The 21,063-nt window shown below is 36.1% G+C and overlaps 1 protein-coding gene across 2 annotated transcripts in view; it reads left to right on the top strand.

Moving 5' to 3' along the window:
* The window catches only part of LOC134541001 (proton-coupled amino acid transporter-like protein CG1139), a 133,773-nt gene extending 115,247 nt beyond the window's left edge, over window positions 1-18,526 (top strand). For both annotated transcript variants that reach the window (XM_063384116.1, XM_063384115.1), the window contains exons 6-11: window positions 1,054-1,175; window positions 5,798-5,882; window positions 8,223-8,495; window positions 9,941-10,119; window positions 12,158-12,333; window positions 14,562-18,526. In XM_063384116.1, coding sequence (XP_063240186.1) covers window positions 1,054-1,175; window positions 5,798-5,882; window positions 8,223-8,495; window positions 9,941-10,119; window positions 12,158-12,333; window positions 14,562-14,806 — 1,080 coding nt within the window. In that variant the 3' untranslated portion in view covers window positions 14,807-18,526. The remainder of the gene's footprint in view (window positions 1-1,053; window positions 1,176-5,797; window positions 5,883-8,222; window positions 8,496-9,940; window positions 10,120-12,157; window positions 12,334-14,561) is intronic.
* The last annotated feature ends 2,537 nt before the right edge of the window (window positions 18,527-21,063 follow it).

Genomic DNA, 21,063 nt, shown 5'->3' with positions numbered 1-21,063 from the left:
CTCACGAAAGTTTGGCAATAATTTTAAATACTTATTTTAATCGATGTTTGATTTAAGCAAAATAATTTATCCACTGATAAAAAATTGAATATTCGAAAATTGTAATTGTATTTTGTGTTATTATTAGAGACAGGAAAAATTCGCTGTTTCGATGGCCTTCAGGATAGACTGCACATTCCCTTGTACACTCGGGCAGATAACGCAAGTTCATTGGCTGCCGACTTGTGAGTCGTCTCGGCTGGTTCGTCTGTGATTCGATCCTTCTTTGGTTGAGGGTTTATAATTGGTAGAGATGTGTCCAGATGAACAGTAAGCCAATAGCAAAATCATATAAGAAGTATATGTATTTGAATTCTAGCCTATCGCCGAATGTATCCGCGAATTTTTCCGGTCTCTAGTTATTATGCTTATTAGTGTTTGCAGTTATACTGGAAAGCTATTCAGGGAAAGTTTCACAAATAACTTTTAACCATTGGAGGTACAGGTACAACACAAAGCATAAATCCTCTTGTCAGAATACGAACTCAGTACTACTATGAACACTATTTTTTAGTGATAAGAGTTGTTTTCACGTTAATGTACAAATTTGAAAATTTCAGTAATTTTACAAAAAATAATAATTACAGTGCATCAGCTGGACCAGAAAGCGGCTTCATGCAGTGTACATGTAGTTGTGCATGCCTACACAGAGAAAAATATTTGTTTGTATCAAATAAATATTTGTTTATATATGGCGAAACAAATATTTACTTGGTGGAACAAAATATTTTGTTAGCTTAACCAAACTCGGTAAGTAACAAAAACGATTTGTTACACCTAACTAAATATGCATTTGAGTTGACAAAATCATTTTGTTGGGCCAACAGAATCTTTTCTACTACACAATATGTGTTTGAATTAACAAACTATATTTATTTCGCCATATGCAAACAACTATTTTGTTGAGGCAAACAAACCTTTCTCTCATCCTAGTCCCCCCCCCCCTCCTGCATGGACGAATGCATGTCTCTGTGACCTGCGACCTCTGTGACCTTGTTGCTGGTTGTTCTGCAGGTGAAATGCGGCTACGAGCTGTCCAAAAGAAAGCGTGTGTCGAAACTCAGCTTCCCCGACACAGCGCAAGCCGCCTTCATGGAAGGACCCGGCGTGTTCCAGAAGATTGCCCCGTACGCCGGGTAAGTCTTCTATCTCTCGCCGTCACACGCGATTTAAAAAAAAATATATATCGAACGTGCACACTCACGTCAGAAGTTATACTTGTTAGTTTTTCATGTTTATGTTGGACTGCAAACTTTAGTTCGCAAATAAATCACAAAAAACATTCAGCGTTCTGTAATCTTTTAGAGAACCAACAATTTGTAAATATATTTGACACTACGTTTGTTCCAGCACAATTTTCTTGGCTAAAACATTACTGGCAATTTGTTTCATGTCTTGTTATGACTTTTAAAGTTTACACATATTTTAACTGTCATAAAGTTTCATTTTACACGCCAATATGCTCAATGCATCCCCTGATGTTCAAGAAGGCAAATATATACAGGTTCATACTACTACCACACGCGGTTCCGACATCATGTCGACTTCGAGTCGTGGCAGTGGCACAAACACGCATGCGCAATGTACATTTCAACATGTGAAATTTTCGGTGTGTGATGCGGGCGCATTTTTGTTGGTTTCCGTTGAACACTTAAATTTCACCCTCAACGTCCCTAAAAAAGTATAACATCTAAAACACGACTTAAAACCGTCATACCTAAGGATTAAAAAATAATACAAAATTTAAAATATTAATAATTTCCAATCATCAAAACATAGAAACATATTTTCGAAGCGAGGGTTTCATATATTTTGTAATTATTGTTCCATGTAACATAGTTTCGTAAACTTTTTTTTAAATATCACATGCCAGTGGGAATTATTAACATATTTAGTAAATACTAATTTAATTTGTGTGTTTAATGCATTCTTTATATGATGATGGTGTTGATAGGAGACAGTGATTTTAGATTTTAGTAATTGGGTGAAAACTTTGGAATTTCTCCTCATCGCCACTAAATTCCTTTGTAATAATAACTACTATGTCGTTTTTTACGAATAACTGGATGAGCCCAGTAACGTGTTTTTTATTATTTCGCAGCCACCAAAATAGCATAAGCACTTCACACTTCTTTGTAGGATGACATTGTTGAGACTAATTTTTAATTGTTAATGTGTAAACATCTCATCCCTCGGTGTACGGCATTTGGTAGGAGTAACTTCGTGAAAATGAACGTACGTCGATGAACGGAAATGTCTCACAAAGACACCGGATCCACGTATAGCAATATAAACCCAATTGTAGTAACTTTAGTAAACATAAGTGGACATACCAAATTTATTAGCGTGACAAATATATTGGTGTGCCAAATGAAACTTTATGAAAGTGAAACTACCCTGGAATATATTCGGTAAACCAAAATAACCACAGTAAAAAGTAATCACAAGTTTTTAAAATAACTAAGAAATCTGGTATTGATTATTATAATACATATTCTCCTTCTTATTTACAAGATGCTTACTAACACAGCGTTAGAGCCCGCGCTTGCTACCTCAATGTGTCTGGTTCAAATCTCGTTCCTAGATATTTTACCTTTACCTTATTTAATAGCGTTTATATAAAATAATAATGTATTAGTTTTTAAACAGTAAGAACCTAGTTGCTTATGCTACTCGTCGTAGAAATTGATTCGTTCAAAACTAAATACATATATTTCCTTGAAATAGCTCCCCATGCATATTATACTGTCTTAAATTAGATTAATGGTGTTATCAATTTTTCAGAAGTTAGGATTACTATCATCACTCCAAAAAGAAACTGTAATATTCGTTTAACCTGGGTGCTATAGAAAACTTGATAAACAAACACTAAACCCAAATCAAGCTACTATTGGAATTCAACTCAAATACAAGAAATAACAATACAAAAGCATGGTTTTACATATGAATTATAACAGCATAGGAGTATTTCTTGTTTATCAAAACAATTTAGTTACGAAAAACTAAACTACAAATTAAACAATTTGGTGAACACTTACTCTTGACTCTAGTGTCACGGACGAAAAAAAGCATTCAATTTCGTATTAAATAATTAGCTTAGTAGGCTTTATGTTTACAAATTAACTAAAATTATATATATATAACTTTAACCAGTTAAGTATGAGGGTGTTCAATATTACCAGGTACCTTTGCACAACTATTCAGTCATTTATAGCAAATAAAAAAAAACACTTAATATTTCAGGGATCACACCTCTGGGTCAAAATGTTGACAGTAAATGAGTTAACTTTAAAGTAAGGTTTCGAATATGTATTATCAATTTACGTAAAGAGTAAAAACGAAGAAACAATAATCAGTGTTAGACTGGCTAGTATTGTATTTTAGATTTGAGTCATTCTGTGAAAACTTTGGAATTTCTCCTCATCGGCACTCAATTCATTTGCAACGTCTTTCGCGAATAACTGGATGAACCCAGTAACGCTTTTTTTTTTATTTTGCAGCCACCAAAAAAGCACAATCACTCCAGAGTTCTTTGTAGGATGACATTGTTGAGACTAATTGTTGATGTGTAAACATCTCATCTCTCGGTGTACGGAAATTGGTGGTAGTAATTTCGTGAAATTGGACGTAAGTCGATAAGCGGAAATGTTTCACCAAGATACCGGATCCACACTACAACAACAATAATCAGAGTTAAACTGGCTAGTATTCGAAAGAGAATGCTGGTTACATAACAACATCTAACATAACATTTAACCTCAAACCAAATTACATGGACAGTACAATGAGAATTTGATGAATTGCTCAAATGTCGGAAGTAGTTACTATCTGGTGAATTGCGGTGGCGGTGAATATCCAGCGAGGTGTGATCACAAAGCTGAAGATGATCTGGAGCGGTGACTCATTGCAGTCACCCAAAGTCCTCTCGAAAGAACCGTCCAAGAATCCACAGCACGCGGATGTGTCGTTGTCGTTCTTTTTTCCAAAATATCGTAGTTCAAACGTAATTTTGACAACGTGGCTCTTGATTTCACTATACACATGTCTCGTAGAATTACATTGTTTGAGTCTATATCTTGACTCACTCCATAACTCAGGATCGACGAAATTCACTCAAAATTTGCTCCGCCAATAACGACAGTTCTTCTTAAAAATCAATCTTCGTGCTATTGATTTGTAATTTCACGCGCCAGCCATATGTAGAAACTATTTCAACTATTTAATAAAAGAAATAAGCCACGCCTCTTGTACGACCAGAAGTTAGAATTTCCACTAAAATCTTCCTAATAAGTTTGTTCCTTTTGATGCTCCCCGCTAATAGTCAGTTGCTTTTATGTAAAAGAATTAAAGGTGTAATTTAACGAAACAACATGGTATAGGTCCAATAAATTTTAATATAACAAGCAATGTTATGTTAAATTCAGTTTCAATAGAGAAAAAATAAATGCTTACATATCAGTAATTTAACCTGAAATTACTCTATAAAATTTAACATGTAAAAAAAATTGTTCGTGTAGAAAATATTTATCCTCAGGTTCAATAAGGTTAGGGTTTGAATGCATAATTTATTTTAAGGCTGATTTTAGTCGTTTAAGCAAAAATAAATATACAAACATATAGGCATACTAAGTGTTATAATATGTCATTTCAGGTTAATATTTTAGCACTGACATAGAAGTAACTTTAGTGTTAACTGCTTAGTAAGTTTTAACATGATAGGCAGTATTTAAACAAAATTTCTTGTTGAAAAAATCAGGTCAAATCCGAGGTTTTATTGGAGCCGTTTCAAATAGTTAAATATTTCTGGCTGTTTCGTGCTGTTAATTGCTATCTGTTTTTGATGGTGGCAAGCAAAGTTTACGATTCAGGCAGAGAATTCTAGCGGTGGGCACAGAAACTAAGTGTTTGATTTGCGTCCAGAAATTTTGGTATTTGAAAAGCCATTATTTTATTTATCAGTTATTTTTATAATTCTGGGCATTATTTTGGAAAAAATTATGTTAAATTTCATGCCCGAGTTTTGTATTATAGGTAGATACCGGAAAAATTCGCGGATTCATTCGGCGATAGGCTAGAATTCAAATACATATACCTCTTAAATAATTTTGCTATTGGCTTACTGTTCATCTGGACGCATCTCAACCAATTATAAACCCTCAACCAAAGAAGGATCGAATCACAGACGAACCAGCCGTGACGACTCACAAGTCGGCCGCCAATGAACATGGGTTATTTTCCCGAGTTTACAGGGGAATGTGCAGTCTATCCTGTAGGCCATCGAAACCGCGAAATTTTCCTGTCTCTAATTATTAGAGACCGTAAAATTCGCGGGTTCAGTGACCTCCAGTATAGACTACAATATCCTCTACACACTCGGGAAAATGCCAACTGTTCATTGGCTGCTGACTTGTGAGTCGTCTCGACTGGGTGGCCTGTGATTCGACACTTCTATTGCGTGAGTGTCTCTAATTGGCCCTCAGTCATCCAGATTAACAGTTAACCAATGACAGAAGCAGCACTAAGGTATAATTATTTGAATTTTAGCATGACACAAAATGAACCCGCGAATTTTTGAGGTCTATACTAATTATAGGTTTATTTGTAACATGAACAACGTGTTGACACATGAGTTAGCGTGTTACCGAGGTTACAAATCTGCACATCACTGGCAAGTACTGAAAGTGTCACTCGCATGTTATTAGTTTAATTGGTGTGCGATTAACATACACCAAATTTCATAAACCTAATCTCATTTCAGGCACGTGGTGAATGTGTTCCTGCTGATATACCAGCTGGGAACTTGCTGCGTCTACGTGGTGTTCATTTCCACGAATCTGCAACAGGTGGGTGGATTTATTGTTCACTTTTGTGTGCGCGTTTGTGCGAGGAAGCGAGAGGAAAATGGTTAGCTACCTAACTCGTGAATTTCCTCATTGGATAATTTGTGGGAATTGCGGGAAAATGTAATGCCCTGGTTCCATGACTTACTGACAGGTTTGAAAATTATCTTGGACTTCGTCCGATTGCGTTTTACTCACAAGAAATATATAGGGCTTATTCCGTATGAAGACGACAATAAACGACCACTAATTCTCTACAAACCTTCAATGAACTATAAACTCGTTACTACTGTAGTGTCCGGTATCTACTGAACACTAAAATTACTTGGGATCCAGTATCTCCATTAAAACCGTCAACTGAATCCCCTCATAAAAAAACATTTTCATGAATGCATACATTACATGAGTTTATGATGGTATTATTTAAATTACATTTAACCTTTTGGTTTTATTGATTAACATATAAAATTGGGTAAAGTTGTAATTTTTTTTTTCTGAACCAAAGACTTTTATTTTCAAGAATCGCATCATCGTTAAGCTTTAAATTATTACATATAAATTAATTTAAAAAAAAAAAGTGTTTACTGTAAAGTTAAGGAAAAGAGCAGACATTGGTCTTTCATCTGAATCGGTTCACATTTATAGTTTTTGGATATGCCTAGAGCAGAAAAAAAAGAGGCAACATGACGGTATGAAAAATAGTTGTTTTATTTTTTAAAGATTGTTTATTATAAAAACTAGTTCCTATTTAATTTAGTAATGACACTGCCATTTACTGTGCTATTCGCTTTACACTTAGACGATCCATATTCGAATCCCAGCAGACTCAGTATTTGATTTCTCTCAAAAAGGAATCGTCAAGCACCTTGTTGTGCATTCCCTCCATCCCTAATGGTGAATTCTAGGAAGAGGATGGTCTTGAGCTGTTGAAGTTCCCTCATTCAGACCCCAACTTACTATCGATAATTTGACTTTATTTGTGTAAAACTGGGGAAGACATTAGTGTATGATCACAATCCTCTCAAAAATTCTTCTAGATCCCGCTTCACTAAGTTCTGGTTGATCAACCGGCATTGGTAAATGCTCTGATTGACATGAAGATACCAAAGTCTGGCTTCGACTTTAGGCTTATTTTCAACTACCTGGAGAATAATGTGAAAATTCTTCGATAATGCATTGGTAACTGCAAAAATTTGCACCTTTTTGCTTTAACAAGTATTCTTGAAAACCCGAAGAGAAATATAAAATGTCAGAAAATCCATCAATCAACATAGACAAAGACTAGCTTCAAAGATTTCTATTCGGACGCCTGGAGAAGTTCTTATGAACTTAGGAAAATACAACAATGACAGAGTACCCCATACCTTTCTATTTTCCCAAGCCTCCATTTGTGACAGTGTCCTTAGTTCTATTCGCTTCTCGTCAAGGGATGATGGGCAATCCATCTCCAAAGCGGCGAATCATGAGGCTCCTGGGTGTTTGGTTTCGCGCAGGTGTTCACTCTCATGTCAGTGGTTCGTGGGTTTGGTACTAGCCTTCAGCATGGCGTACAACCCTTCATGGGCATAAGTCAATTCGTGTCATTTCATGTTCTTCCTGGTGTGCATGGATTTCTCAGTGAAAGTCTATGTGCGCATTTTTCACGGTCATCAGTACATTTCCCGAGTGTTCAAGGAATTCTTCGAGAAATTAGATCACAATGGTCATCATTGTACTTACTAAATTTGATAAGAACTTTCAAGGTTTTAGAATAGAACGCTTTGAAGCTGGTCCTTTAGATATACATGTTAATCTTTTTATTTACTGACATTTTACATTCCTTTTCAGGTTTTTAAAGCTAAACGTGCAAATTTTCAGTTATCATGCATTACCCGAGATTTTTATATTATTCTCAAAGTGTTTGAAAATAATCCTAAAGTTATAGCCTGACTTCGGAAACTTCATGTTGATCAGTGCAATTTAATGATCCTTTAAGTTAATCTCTGTGTGTTCAAGAAGAACTTGGTAAGCTGGATATGCGTATTTTCATATTAATCACTGCATCCCCTGAAATCTTGTGTTGTACTCCGGTTGTAAGTTATTCGCCAGTATTTAAAGAAGAAATGGTGAAAATGGTTGAGCAGATATTTATGTTGAGCACAACATTCCCTATATTCTGGGTTCTTCTGCAGGTGTTAGGGACGAACATGGTGAAGCTGAATGTGTAGATATTCACGTCGATCACCACATTCCACTGACGGGTTGAGTCAATGTCCAGGTGTTCGAGGAGTACTCGGTGAAGCTAGACATACATATCTTCACGTCGATCACCACATTCCCTGACGGGTTGAGTCAATGTTCTAGGTGTTCGAGGAGTACTCGTTGAAGCTGGACGTGCGCATCTTCATGGTGATCATGCTGCTGCCGCTGATCCTCATCAACTGGGTGCGCAACCTGAAGCTGCTGGCGCCCTTGTCGGCGGTCGCCAACGTCATCCAGTTCGTGAGCTTCGGCATCATCCTGTACTTCATCGCCCGCAACATGCACGGCCTGGACGACATCGAGCAGTTCGGCGAGCTGTCGCAGATACCTCTCTTCATCGGCACCGTGCTCTTCGCCTTGGAGGCGGTGGGCATGGTGAGTCCGTTTTTCCCGTTCCAGGCGGTCGGCACTGCTTGTACTGTCTTTCCCCGGAAGATACGTCACAAGGGCTGACCGAACTGTAAATAATAAGTCAATTTATGAACTTCTCAAGTAATGTCAGGTAAAGAATAGTAGGTTATACTCAAGGTTACACTCAAGACATAACACCAAAGTGAGGAAAAATACCTCATAAAATAACACGCACTTTGTTATTTACCAAGATTAACATGTAAAATGAAAAAAAAAGTCCTGATTGTAAAGAAGTTTCAACGAATACATGCCAAAGATGCGGGTACGATCTCAATGCCCACACACTGCACACGGAGCATTGCAACGCGCTTCAGAGCGCGCATTGAAGGCGGACACTCACTCGCGTTGAAGCATTAAATCAACATCAATATTACCAGAAGTGAGTTTTGGTCGACATTGCAGCCGCCATCATCAAGGAGCAAATACCTACTAGGTAACATGCTCCCTGATGATGGCGACTGCAATGTCCACCGAAACATCGGTGAATTATTCTCCAAGGACGCGGCTACGATCCAGTGGCCAAGCTTCTTCAGACAACGGCCGTGAAATTCTGCGAACATTATCAATATTACCAGCCTCCTCCACGGTTTCAGGTCTATCCTCTACGAAGGCGCGCAACAAGCACAACAGTCTACTAGACACTAGGCACCTCGACACGCGCGTTGAAACCGGCATTGAGCAATAACGCGCGTTAGCATGTCTACGTTCGCATCCACAATTAGGTATTCCACTTACACCCATTAGCTCTAACGCTCTATGTGTACTAGGCGTAAGAGCAAGACATGGTCGAAAAAAACAAACTAAAATGATATTCTCACCTAAATTCGTCCGGCATTATTAAGTGGATGGTATCATAAGTTATTTTGCATGTATTATGTAATGTTTTTGATCATGATTTTAAAAAAATCCATAAAATAACTATATTTTATAGATTGTAATAGCTTTTTCTTTCAAATAGGTTCTTTTTTTATGACCTTCGAGGCCAAATTTTAGGTCAGTCCTAACATGAACTGAAATAATAGAATTGTGTCTTTTACTGTTTTGGATTAACCGTTTGTGTGTAACCTTCGTTTTAAAACTCAATTTTTACTATATCCTTACATAGTAAAAATATATCTTGAAAAACCATGAAACTCAGTTTTCTATGGTTGTAGTGAAATATTTTAAAAATTGATTTAAGGATTGATATACAAATACAAGCCTAGACCCAACTTGTGCATTAATAATCATTTGATTTCTAAATGATTGTTGGTCCATAACAATGTCTCATACTTTATGAGTTGCGTGTGATTGGGTAACAGCTTCTTCTTGTTTACACTTGATAAGGGTCGTCAAGGGCTTGCCACAAAAAGAATCGACTAAAAGAACACGGCTCTACTAAAGGTGTTCGCCCTTGTTGACGACCGCAGATCCTGCCGCTGGAGAACAACATGAAGACGCCGAAGTCGTTCGGCGGGACGTTCGGCATCCTGAACATCGCCATGTCAGTGATCATCGCCCTGTACGTGGGCGTGGGGCTGTCGGGCTACATCACGTATGGCAAGTTCGCCGAGGGAAGCATCACCCTCAACCTGCCCAAAGGCGACAAGTGAGTGCGACCGCGACATCTAGGCCGAAAGTCACTTGACTGACAGACGCTATACAGAAATTCATTAAACCGACAATTACTAACCAAACATGAAGTTGTCCAACACTAGACCGACAGACAATAGCCGGAATGTCATTAATCCGGCAGGCACTAGACAGAAAGTCGTTAAACCGACAGGCACTAGACCGAAAGCCATTACACCTACAGGCATTTGACATAAAGTCATTAAACCAACAGGCACTATACCGAAAGTCATTAAACCGACAGGAACTAGACAGAAAGTCATTAAACCGACAGGCATTAGACCGAAAGCCATTTAACCGACAGGCACTTGACAGAAAGACATTAAACGTACAGGCACTATACCGAAAGCCATTTAACCGATAGGCACTAGACCGAAAGACATTAAACCTACAGGCACTATACCGAAAGCCATTACACCAACAGGCACTTGACAGAAAGTCATTTAACCAACAGGCACTATGCCGAAATACATTAAACCGACAGGAACTAGACCGAAAGCCATTTAACCGACAGGCACTTGACCGAAAATCATTAAACCTACAGGCACTATACCGAAAGACATTAAACCGACAGGCAAACCTACAAGCACTAAACAGAGAATTATTAAACCAACAGGCACTTGACCGAAAATCATTAAACGGACAGGCACTAGACCGAAATACATTAAACCGACAGGCAAACCTACAAGCACTAAACAGAGAATTATTAAACCGACAGGCCCTTGAACGAAAATCATTCAACCGTCAGGCACTAGACCAAAAGGCAGACACTAGACCGAAATATACTTGACCGAAAGATACCTTACCGAAAGTCATTTCGGTGGCTGCCACCAAAAATATTAAAGCAGGGTTTACAATAAACAAAACCAAAATTAGTGAGTACATAGCACGTCCTTTGTGAAATCAGTTCACATTTAAATACGTATGAATGAAATTTTACTAGTGAAGGGTCGGATTCCTATTTTCTCTAAACGAATCTGAAATTCAAATTTCAATGTGTATGTCAAATTTACCTCTCGAATCCGAATCTAGGAGACAAAGGTCAAAAAAAAATTAACGTGCAGGAAATAAAAAAGTTTATTATTTGATACAATTTTTAACACCTTAAATATTTTGAGAGGAATGTCCTCTATTTAAGTTATATCTTCTTTCAATATGAATCTCCATTCTTTGTTTTACTTCTTTTGAGAGGAATATCGTGTGTTTAAATAAAATATCATCTTCAAACTGAATCTTTATAATACTTTTATCTTCTTTTGAATACCTTTTTTTAAACGTAAATTTCAATACCCTAGCGTATTCTGAGCGGAATGTCCTCTATTTAATTTGTATCTTCTATTAAAATGAATCTCCAACTTCTTTTGAGAGAAAAGTCTTCTGTTTATGTAGAACATCTTCTTTAAACTTAATATTCATAGTTCTTCAATCTTCTTTTAAAGGAAATTTCAATCCCCTAGCGTCTGCCGAGAGGAACATCTTCTTTTGAAGTGTATTCCCGTGTGTGGAATCTTCTCTTCAAGGACGTGCGTGTCGTACGAAAGGGTTCGTTACCACAACGCCGAAATACCATAACGCCGAATGTCAAATTGACTTTACGCCGACAGCTAGAAAACTGCTGTGTACAACAATGCCGAAATAAAAATTGAATGAATTTGTGTGTGTTTCTTAAACGTACCTGAACGCCGAAATACCACAATCAAACCTAACCTTATCTAACCTAACCTAACCTACCATAATATAACCTAACCTAACTTAACCTAGCCTATCCTAGCCTAGCTTAACCTAACCTAGCCTAACCTAACCTAGTCTAACTTAACCTAGTCTAACCTAACCTAACCTTTGTGGCAGTCCTCCAATGACAGTTTTTGGCGTTAGTGTATTTCGACGTTGTGGTACAAAGCAGTTTTCTATCTGTCGGCGTTGTGGTCAATTTGGCATTTCGGCATTGTGGTATTTCGGCGTTGTGGTGCGTCCCCGTACAAAAGAGTGACGTCCTGTGGTTGTCGATGTCGCAGGCTGGCGCAGAGCGTCAAGGTGCTGCTGAGCGCCGCCATCTTCGTGTCGCACGCGCTGCAGTGCTACATCGCCGTGGAGATCGCGTGGGGCCACTACCTCTTGCCTCGCCTCGAGGGCCACAAGCACCGCACCTTCATCGAGTACGTGGTGCGCTGCAGCCTCGTGCTCGTCACCTGTGAGTGCCTCTACACGAACCCTTGTTCTTTGGAATACCTGTTCGTGACAACGCAACAACGACATATGTCACTTTGCGTACATCGAATACGTCTTTAGAGATGATGCCGGGTGGTTAATAAAGATCGCAGGCTTTTCACGGCCGTTGTATGCATTTTCTTGGCTTCTGCGTGTAGGTCGTTGTCTTGCGACGTTTGGGCAGTCATTTCAGCTGCCATCATCAAGTAGACTAAGTCTGACTGACTGGTGCAGAGGATGCAGGTATTTTTATACCCTGGTGTATGGGTGGCTGTTTTCTGGGTAGCTGGGCTGGTCGGCCAATGTCAAGCTTGCTGGCTCCTGATTGGCTGAGGTGGTTAGCCAATGGAAGGGTTTTTGGTGGCTGTTTTCTGGGTGGCTGGGCTGGTCGGCCAATTACAGGCTTGCTGGCACCTGATTGACTGAGGTGGTTAGCCGATGGAAAGGTTTTGAGTTGGGTGGGCTGACTGGCCTCTTCTGGTGGAACTGCCTTAATTTTCCTCTGCACCACTAATCAGACATAGTCTACCTGATGATGGCAGCTGCAATGACTGTCGAAACGTCGCAAGACAATTTCCTGACACGGCTTATACCCAAAATCCAAGAAAATATAGAATATTTCTTACGAAATTTTGGCGCATAATTTTGAATTTTAATTCATGTTTCATTCAAGCACTATTTTTTTCAAAGCATGGAAAAGATGATTAAATATCAATAACTTGACTCTATTTTGTTTTGTTATGGTTTTTAATGCGCGCTGGAAAGCTTTTCAAGCAATGGTTTACAAATAACTTTAACTATGGGAAGTAGCCTACTAGGACAACAAAAATCATAAATGCCCGGACAAGAATCCGAACCCAGTTTATCTGTTATTTTACATGAATATTTCTGTTTCAAAAATTAAAAAAAAAATACATTTCACCCTGCTAGGAATGACAAAATTGACATATCGTTATTTTGATATTTCGTTTGAATGATACCGATGCTGATAAATGTCGGATTGAAAATATGGATATGTATTTATCATAACACCGAAACTTTTAACCTTTATACAGCTAATCTTTTAAAATGAAATATTCTGAAACAAATTTGTTTATTAGTGGCAAAAATTTTATTTTGTAATTTTTCAATTTTCCAATTTTTTATTATTCTATATTGGTTTTTACTTTATATATAAATATCGATATGAAGATGTATTTTTTTTGTATCGATATATCATTGTCAATAATATACCCTGCATGTCCCGAACACCTTCAACTCAGAACATTCGACTTGAACCGACATCAACTATGGTCTCCTCATATAAACCCAGAGAAATACTGAAAATATTTCCTTGCGATAGGACAGGGTTGATTCCTACGACAAAACCTGTGATGTACGTTGTGTGTCTTCGTGTATACTTGTCTAGCCATCAACTAGAGGTTAAGCTTAAAATATATCTTCTTAAGAGACCCTTCAGTTTCGCTGACTTTTTTTAATGCCACATTAAAGTTGAATTTTATGAACAGTCTCAGGTCACTTTTAAATTATTCATTGTTTTTTTTGCTTGTGGAGAGCCTCTTGTTATTTGGATTGAGATAATGAGGTTTTCTAGCTCTACGAAAGACCAGTTTACATTAAATGTGGTCAAAATAGTTTAGGCAGTAAGATAACAATCTTGTTTAAAATTCTCTTCTTTAACGAAATTAACCCTCGACATTTCCAGGTCTCTCTTATTTATATTATTATTATCTGAGTTAGTGAAGGGGTATGACAGTGGACTCAAATGTTCCAGATGCCCCAAGCCTTAATACCGTTCCAGTCAGCCTGAGTTGGAATTGTTATGGTCACTCATTATAACTCCAGGAAAATGCTCGAATGCTTGGAATACAGGACGTGGCTAATTCCTTTCTTATTCCTTCTCAAAATATCAATGATATGAGAAGTGTGTTTCTGTTTTTATTCACATTGCTACCGATGAATTGTATGGCAAAAAAGATCATATGCATATTGAAAATGAGCCGGTATGACAGGAAAATGATAGAATGGTTTGGTTGCAGGATGTGGCTGATTCCTTTCTCATTCCTTCTCAAATGTTCACTGATGCGGGAAGTGTGTGTTTTTTATTAACATTCCTACCGACGAAGTGTATGGCAAAAAAAAAGATCATTAGCATATGGAAAAAGAGTCCATGTGAAAGATGTTTTAATGATTTTATTCGTGATCCTGCAGTTCTCCTGGCAGTCGCGATCCCCAACCTGGAGCTGTTCATCTCGCTGTTCGGCGCGTTGTGCCTGTCGGCGCTGGGGATCGTCGCTCCCGCCATCATCGAGACGGCGACCTTCTGGTACTCGCGCGACCGCAGCCACTTCGTCGGCATGCTGGTCAAGAACCTGCTGATATTGGTGTTCGGCCTGTTCGCGCTGGTCATCGGCACCTACACAGCATTGGTTGAGATCGTCAAGAAGTTGTCGTAGTCCCTTCACCTTTTGCCATGAGGGAGAAAGGGGGGGATCTCCTCTTGCCAGAACTCCTCAGCGTGATCCCGAAAATGAGGATAGCTCACCCCAACTTCCTCCATCAGCAAGTCAAACTCCTCACGGGAAAGACGCATGGACGCGGGGGAGGCAGCCGAAATTTTGAGTCCCAAACATCATCTCCCAGTGACATCCGAGAAGTTGATCCAACATGACACAGGGAAAATCCCAAAAATCTCTCTTCCCTGACGTAACTGCTAGACCGCAAGACCATTTCGGAGCACCTTCAACATACCAGCAGCTGATCGAGTGTGACGTGTCGATATGGGGGAGACACCGTTGAATATCTTCCATCCCAAAACATCAGCCCCCCCCCCCCCCCCAATTAAAAAATCAAGAACAGATGATCTCCTTCCTCGGTTCACGTCTGATCTGACAAACGTGTAGACTTGAGGCAAGGTGAAGAATCCTGAGTCCCTAACATCTCGTAACCAGAAGATCTTTTCCACCGTCAACCCACATCATCTTCAGAAGCTCGTAGTTGGTTGGATAGTATGCGTCTAGGTACCACAATGCTAGGAGTCTCGCATCAGAAAAGTCTGAACGTCGTCAAGGCCCAGCTGACATGACAGTCGACCAATGTGCGCGCCCTGAGGGAAGGTCCAACATTTCACTGGAAACATTAGTGAAATACGATTGATTCATTAGATTCAAGAACCTGCAGGACAGACAATTATATAATTGAAAGCCCTACATTACATAACGATATCGTTTTTTTGCGATATAGTAAATTTGAACACAGGATATCACAGGGAAGCAATTAAAAGTTGAAGGATGTTAATCTTTAATTTAAAGGGTTTCGATTCATACTACTGTTTAGGTTCAAATTAACAACCAATTTAGTTATAGATACGTATAAAACAGAACTTTTTGTCATTTAAATTAATAGAAAAACATCAGACTAGTCAAATGAAAAAAAAAATGCCATGGAAATGTATTTGATGATAATTATTTTGAGTGTGAATGCTCACATTATAAATGAGATAAATAATTACTTGTTTTTTTGGTATTTTACAGAAATCTCCTGTGAAAATTTATGTTGTTCCATTTGTAGATTCACAAGAAAATATTTTGTCAACTAGTCTTCAAAGCACCTCTTTTTAAACTTTGATAACGTACATCTTTTTAATCAGTAAAACAAAAATAAAACATGGAAGTTTAATTCTGTGAATCATTTTAGTAATAAAAAAATAAATTTTTTGTATGGAAAATTTTACAATTGTTCACGTTACTCAACTCACGTGCGTTTATCAAATACATCGCATTTTTTACTACATGAGTTACCGCTGTACCAAGTTATGAAACATAGTTTTAAATGTAGGTTTTAGTCTTTCCTTTTAATCATTGGTAGGTATCTGAAATATATTTGTAGATATTTTCATCATACGATGCTCAATGGCATAAACACTCCTATCAATGCCATCACTCACACAATGCCACTGTTTTCGCGCTTTTCATACTACATAGTTGAAATTTTGTAGTGTTTAAATAAGTTTGTATATAGTTTGTTCCACAAAATATTAAACATCCAACACATCTTTTGTAAAGATAATGAGCAATATTTTAAAATATTTTCTTGTCAGTATTATGTAAATATTTATAAAAAAACAATTATTTATTTGTGTGGCTTAACCAAAACCAATTGTCTGCCCATTAAATTGTTATGCTGTTCTTATGGTACGATTCACGAGACTTCATAAAAAAAGAGTGTATTTTATTATGTCATCCAATATTACAGATTACTAGAGACCGGAAAAATTCGCGGATTCATTTCACGATATGCTAGAATCCAAGAAACTGTACCTTTATATTGCTTCTGTGATTGGCTTACAGTTTATCTGAAGGACTTTGAGCCAATGGAAAACCTTCAACCAAAAAAGTATCGAATCGCGAGCGTTCCAGTCGACAGGTGTCACGAGTCAATAGCCAATGAGCAGGTGGCATTTGCCTGAGTATATAGGCGGTTGTGGAGTCTATCCTATAGGTCATCGAAAGCGCGAATTATTCCGGTCTCAACAGATTACAGGTTCTTGATTTAGTTATATTCGCAAAACAGTTTTTACAAACGAAAATTGTTTAATGTGTTTATGGAAAATCAAGCACAAATAGTATTATTTAAAAAAAATATTTTTGACCGCACAAGCCACACTTTAATTAAAGCTTTGTCATTTAGCTTTTATTAATAACATGAAATGACAAAATTTAAATATATTAAAGTGGTTTTAAATGTGAGAGATTCGTGTGTATGTTACTACTAGTGCCCATTTAGTTCACGAATTCGACTTTTAATTTTTTTATTATTTGGTACATATTTTGTATTGTAGACGCATATGATTTGCGATGACTAATGTTAATTGATTTCTGTGATATTTGTTGTTGGCAATTATTGAATTTGATATTTGTCCTAACTATAGATTTAATTTGTTTTGTATTATGTTTAAAATGTATTGTATTGTTTTGAACGAAGCAATCTGTATAGAAGTTAAGATATTTTTAGGATATAAAAGGACGCGTAACAGTTCAGCTACATAATTATTAAATGCGAAGATAAATAAATTTATATCTTCCCTTGCCTCTCTATATCAATAAAAAATGGATATTTTATTTACTAACAAAGTACGTACTCTTACAAGAATACAAATGTTTTCGTGAACTACAACAATCACTAGCAATTATTTACTGTCATTTGTTAAATTTGTTGTAAACAAATATACATTCAAAACTTTAAGCAAAATATACATGAAAACTAGCCTATATTAAAATTCCATAGTATCCATTGTGTTATGTGTCTAAAGAAGTCTATTATGTTAAATACAAATTTTTTACTATAATTATTTCTCCATGTTCGTTTGTTTAGCTTTAAGTTACTTTGATAATACATAAAGGGCCTATTCACTGTAAACAAAATAGCCACAACCTATGACAGTTTTAGTCAGTCACCTACAAATATATATTTGATCATAAAAATAACCGTAATATAAGTCAATAGTTTTAGCAGTAACATTCAAAAGCTTTACCTTAAACCATTTTAAATAATATGAAGTAATATTTCACTATGTAATTTGTTGTCTAAATGTTTAGATATATTATGTGATTATTGATTTATAATAATCAATGTATGACAAAGAATTTTGAAAACTGTGTGTTTTATATTAAAACATGCTTTTTATATTGTGATTTAAGAGTGAAAGATGTAAATCGTAAATTACAGAATACATAATTTCTTTGTTGAAATAAATTAATTTTATTTCCCGTGTTTTGTTTTGTTGTTATGCATCCTTAGGTACAATATTGTCAATTTATATGCATGTATGCTTATAAATTTTTGGTACAGAAATCCATGACTTTACGTCTTAGTTTTGTTCAAAAATTTTCCTACCAAATGTTCTATTAATATCCTCAATCTTATGTAATTGATATTTTAAAAAAATGTTATTTAATTTTACTAAAATTTTATGATATAAATAAATTTACGTGTGGGTTGAATTTAATCAACACAACAAACAATTGCTCTAAAATTGTATTCTTACCCTTCAATGTTTACTGCCTAAACAATAACATATCTAGTAACAATTAACTGTAGTAATTTAGAATTAATTTCTTTTATTAGTGAAGTGTGTTCAAATTCTGCGTTAATAAACAACCAAAAAAAAAAAAAAAAAAAAACATTTTATTGCAGAAACATTAAGCTGACCTCATATTAAATTCAGAAAAAACCGTACAAAATAAAAATATCCCTTTTGGCACACCCTACAGGCGTATGGTAGATTTAAAAGTAACTACTTATATTGATATTATTCTAGAAACTTCTGTAACATTAAAATACAAATTATGTACGTTTTTTTCTTATACCACGCAACGAAAATATTACAAATATTTTCAACCTAATGCATCCAGAATTGAATATTTTAAAACGGTTTTTCATATATGACTACTAAGGTTTAGCAATTTTTTTGATCATCAAATAGTAAGTATTTTTTTTCCTTGCACTAATAAGTAAACAAATAAAAGTTTGCTTTTGACCAATGCTTAGGATAATATTAAAATGGTTTAAAACAAATTGGAACAAATTTGTTAGTAAGGAAGTTAAAAAAATATATACCTATATTTAATTACAAATGTCATAGTTATTTTTGCAGAAACATATTCAGCCAATAGTTTAAGATAATGTTTAGGAATTTTACAACACTTTATTTTATATTATACCTAGAGACCGGAAAATTTCGCGGGTTCAATGACCTCCAGGATATACTCCAATATCCTTTACACACTCGGGCAAATGCCGACTGTTCATTGGCTGCTGACTTGTGAGTCGTCTCGACTGGGTGGACTGTGATTCGACACTTCTATGAGTGAGGGTCTCTAATTGGCCCTCAGTCCTCCAGATTAACAGTGAACCAATGGCAGAAGCAGCACTAAGGTATAATTATTTGAATTTTAGCATAACACGAAATGAACCCGTGAAATTTTCAGGTCTCTAAGTATACCTAATAAAAATTCATAATTTTATTTTATCTTTCAACCGCCGTAATTTCCCCCCAATTGCAGTAATTGCTGGTTACATAATGATTAAATTTAGACCAAAGTTTTAGACCAAATGTATGAAGTAAACGGATTCAATATTGTACATGGTAAAGAAGTATTATTAAGTTCGAAGTCCGGTTTTTTTTCCACCCCGTTTCAGTAATGGTTTTTCTTATCAAAATTAATTTCAGACCAAAGTTTTAGATAATTTTGGAAGATTTAAAATCAGTTCTATAAATGCTATGTATTGTATAGTTTACTTAATCAGGGAGTAATTAATTTTTTTTGTACTTTAATTTTGGTTTTTTCTACATTTTGCAACAATGGTTGGTTGTATCAAAAATTGTCTCAGACAAAAGTTTTGGATTACTTTTTAAGGTTTACAAACAATATGAAAGTATTTGATAATTTGCCTAACTAAGAAGTTACAAATTATTTTGTCATTCAACCCCCGTTTTTTCCACCCCTTGCAGTAATCATTAATCGTATAAAAATTATTTCAGATAAAAGATGTAGATAATATTTTCAGTTTTACATCAATTAAGAATGGATTAAATAGGGTACATGATACGGAAATTATGATTTTTTTTTAATTTTACCCCATTTTCACCCTCTTTCTGCATCGATTCATTTTATCAAAAATTGTTTCAGACAAAAGTTTTAGACAGCAATTAGAACCTTTACAAACATTTGAACAGATTCGATAGTGTGCCTACTAAATTTTCTTGTTTTTAAACCTCTTTTTTTCACCACTTGCTAAAATTCCTGGTCGTTAAAAAAAATTATTGGGAACTAATGTTGTAGATAATATTTTAAGGTTTTAGAATAAAAATAATGGATTTGGTAGTGTATGTGGTACGAAAATTATAAATTTCTTTAAAAATCCTACTCCTTTTAAATCCCTTTTCTGCAATAGTTACTTTTACCAAAAATTGTTCGGACAAATGTTTAAGGTAAAATTAAACAATTTGCAAATAATTTTAACGGAATTGTTAGTGTGCCTACAAAGGGAGTTATGAAATTGTTAGTATTCCAAACCTTTGTTTTTTTTTAGCCACTTGCAGTTATGGTTGGCCGTATAAAATATGTGTTTAGACAAAAGTTTTTGGTATTATTCGAACGAGTTGTAATACGTTCAGATGGATGCAATATTTGTATAATTATGGGAGTTAAAGTGATTTTTCTGTTTAAAAAAAAAAAATCCCCATTTCTACCCTTTGGTGAAATTTTGCGCATTAATGAGCTCAACTGAGATTTTCCAATACTATATTTTATGTATCAGTTTGGAAGTAATTCGTGCAAAATTGCGGCAGTTATTGTGACCATAAAATTCTGATATATATTCACCCTAATTTATTTTTTATTTGATAGTATATACCTGTAGGAAGGTACCTATGTACCATTGGCCAAAGTGGCCAAAAATAATAATGTTTGTAAAATAATAAATGAAAACATCACATTGGAGGAATTCGGGGCTCCTGGGACAACCTGTACGATTGTTTGCCCGCTAATTTATTTTTTATTTGATAGTCTATACCTGAAGGAAGGTAACTATGTACCAGATTTATCGATGCCAGTGGCCAAAGTTGCCAAAAAAAAATCATGTTGGTGATATACTCCATTAACACAACACATTGGAGGGCCTCAGAGCTCCTGGAACCAACTGTACGATG

Source organism: Bacillus rossius, chromosome 17 (genome assembly GCF_032445375.1).
Source record: "Bacillus rossius redtenbacheri isolate Brsri chromosome 17, Brsri_v3, whole genome shotgun sequence".
NCBI classification, from domain to species: Eukaryota; Metazoa; Arthropoda; class Insecta; order Phasmatodea; family Bacillidae; genus Bacillus; species Bacillus rossius.
Note: the sequence above shows the minus strand (reverse complement) of the source record. Positions and strands in the feature narration are given on the sequence as shown.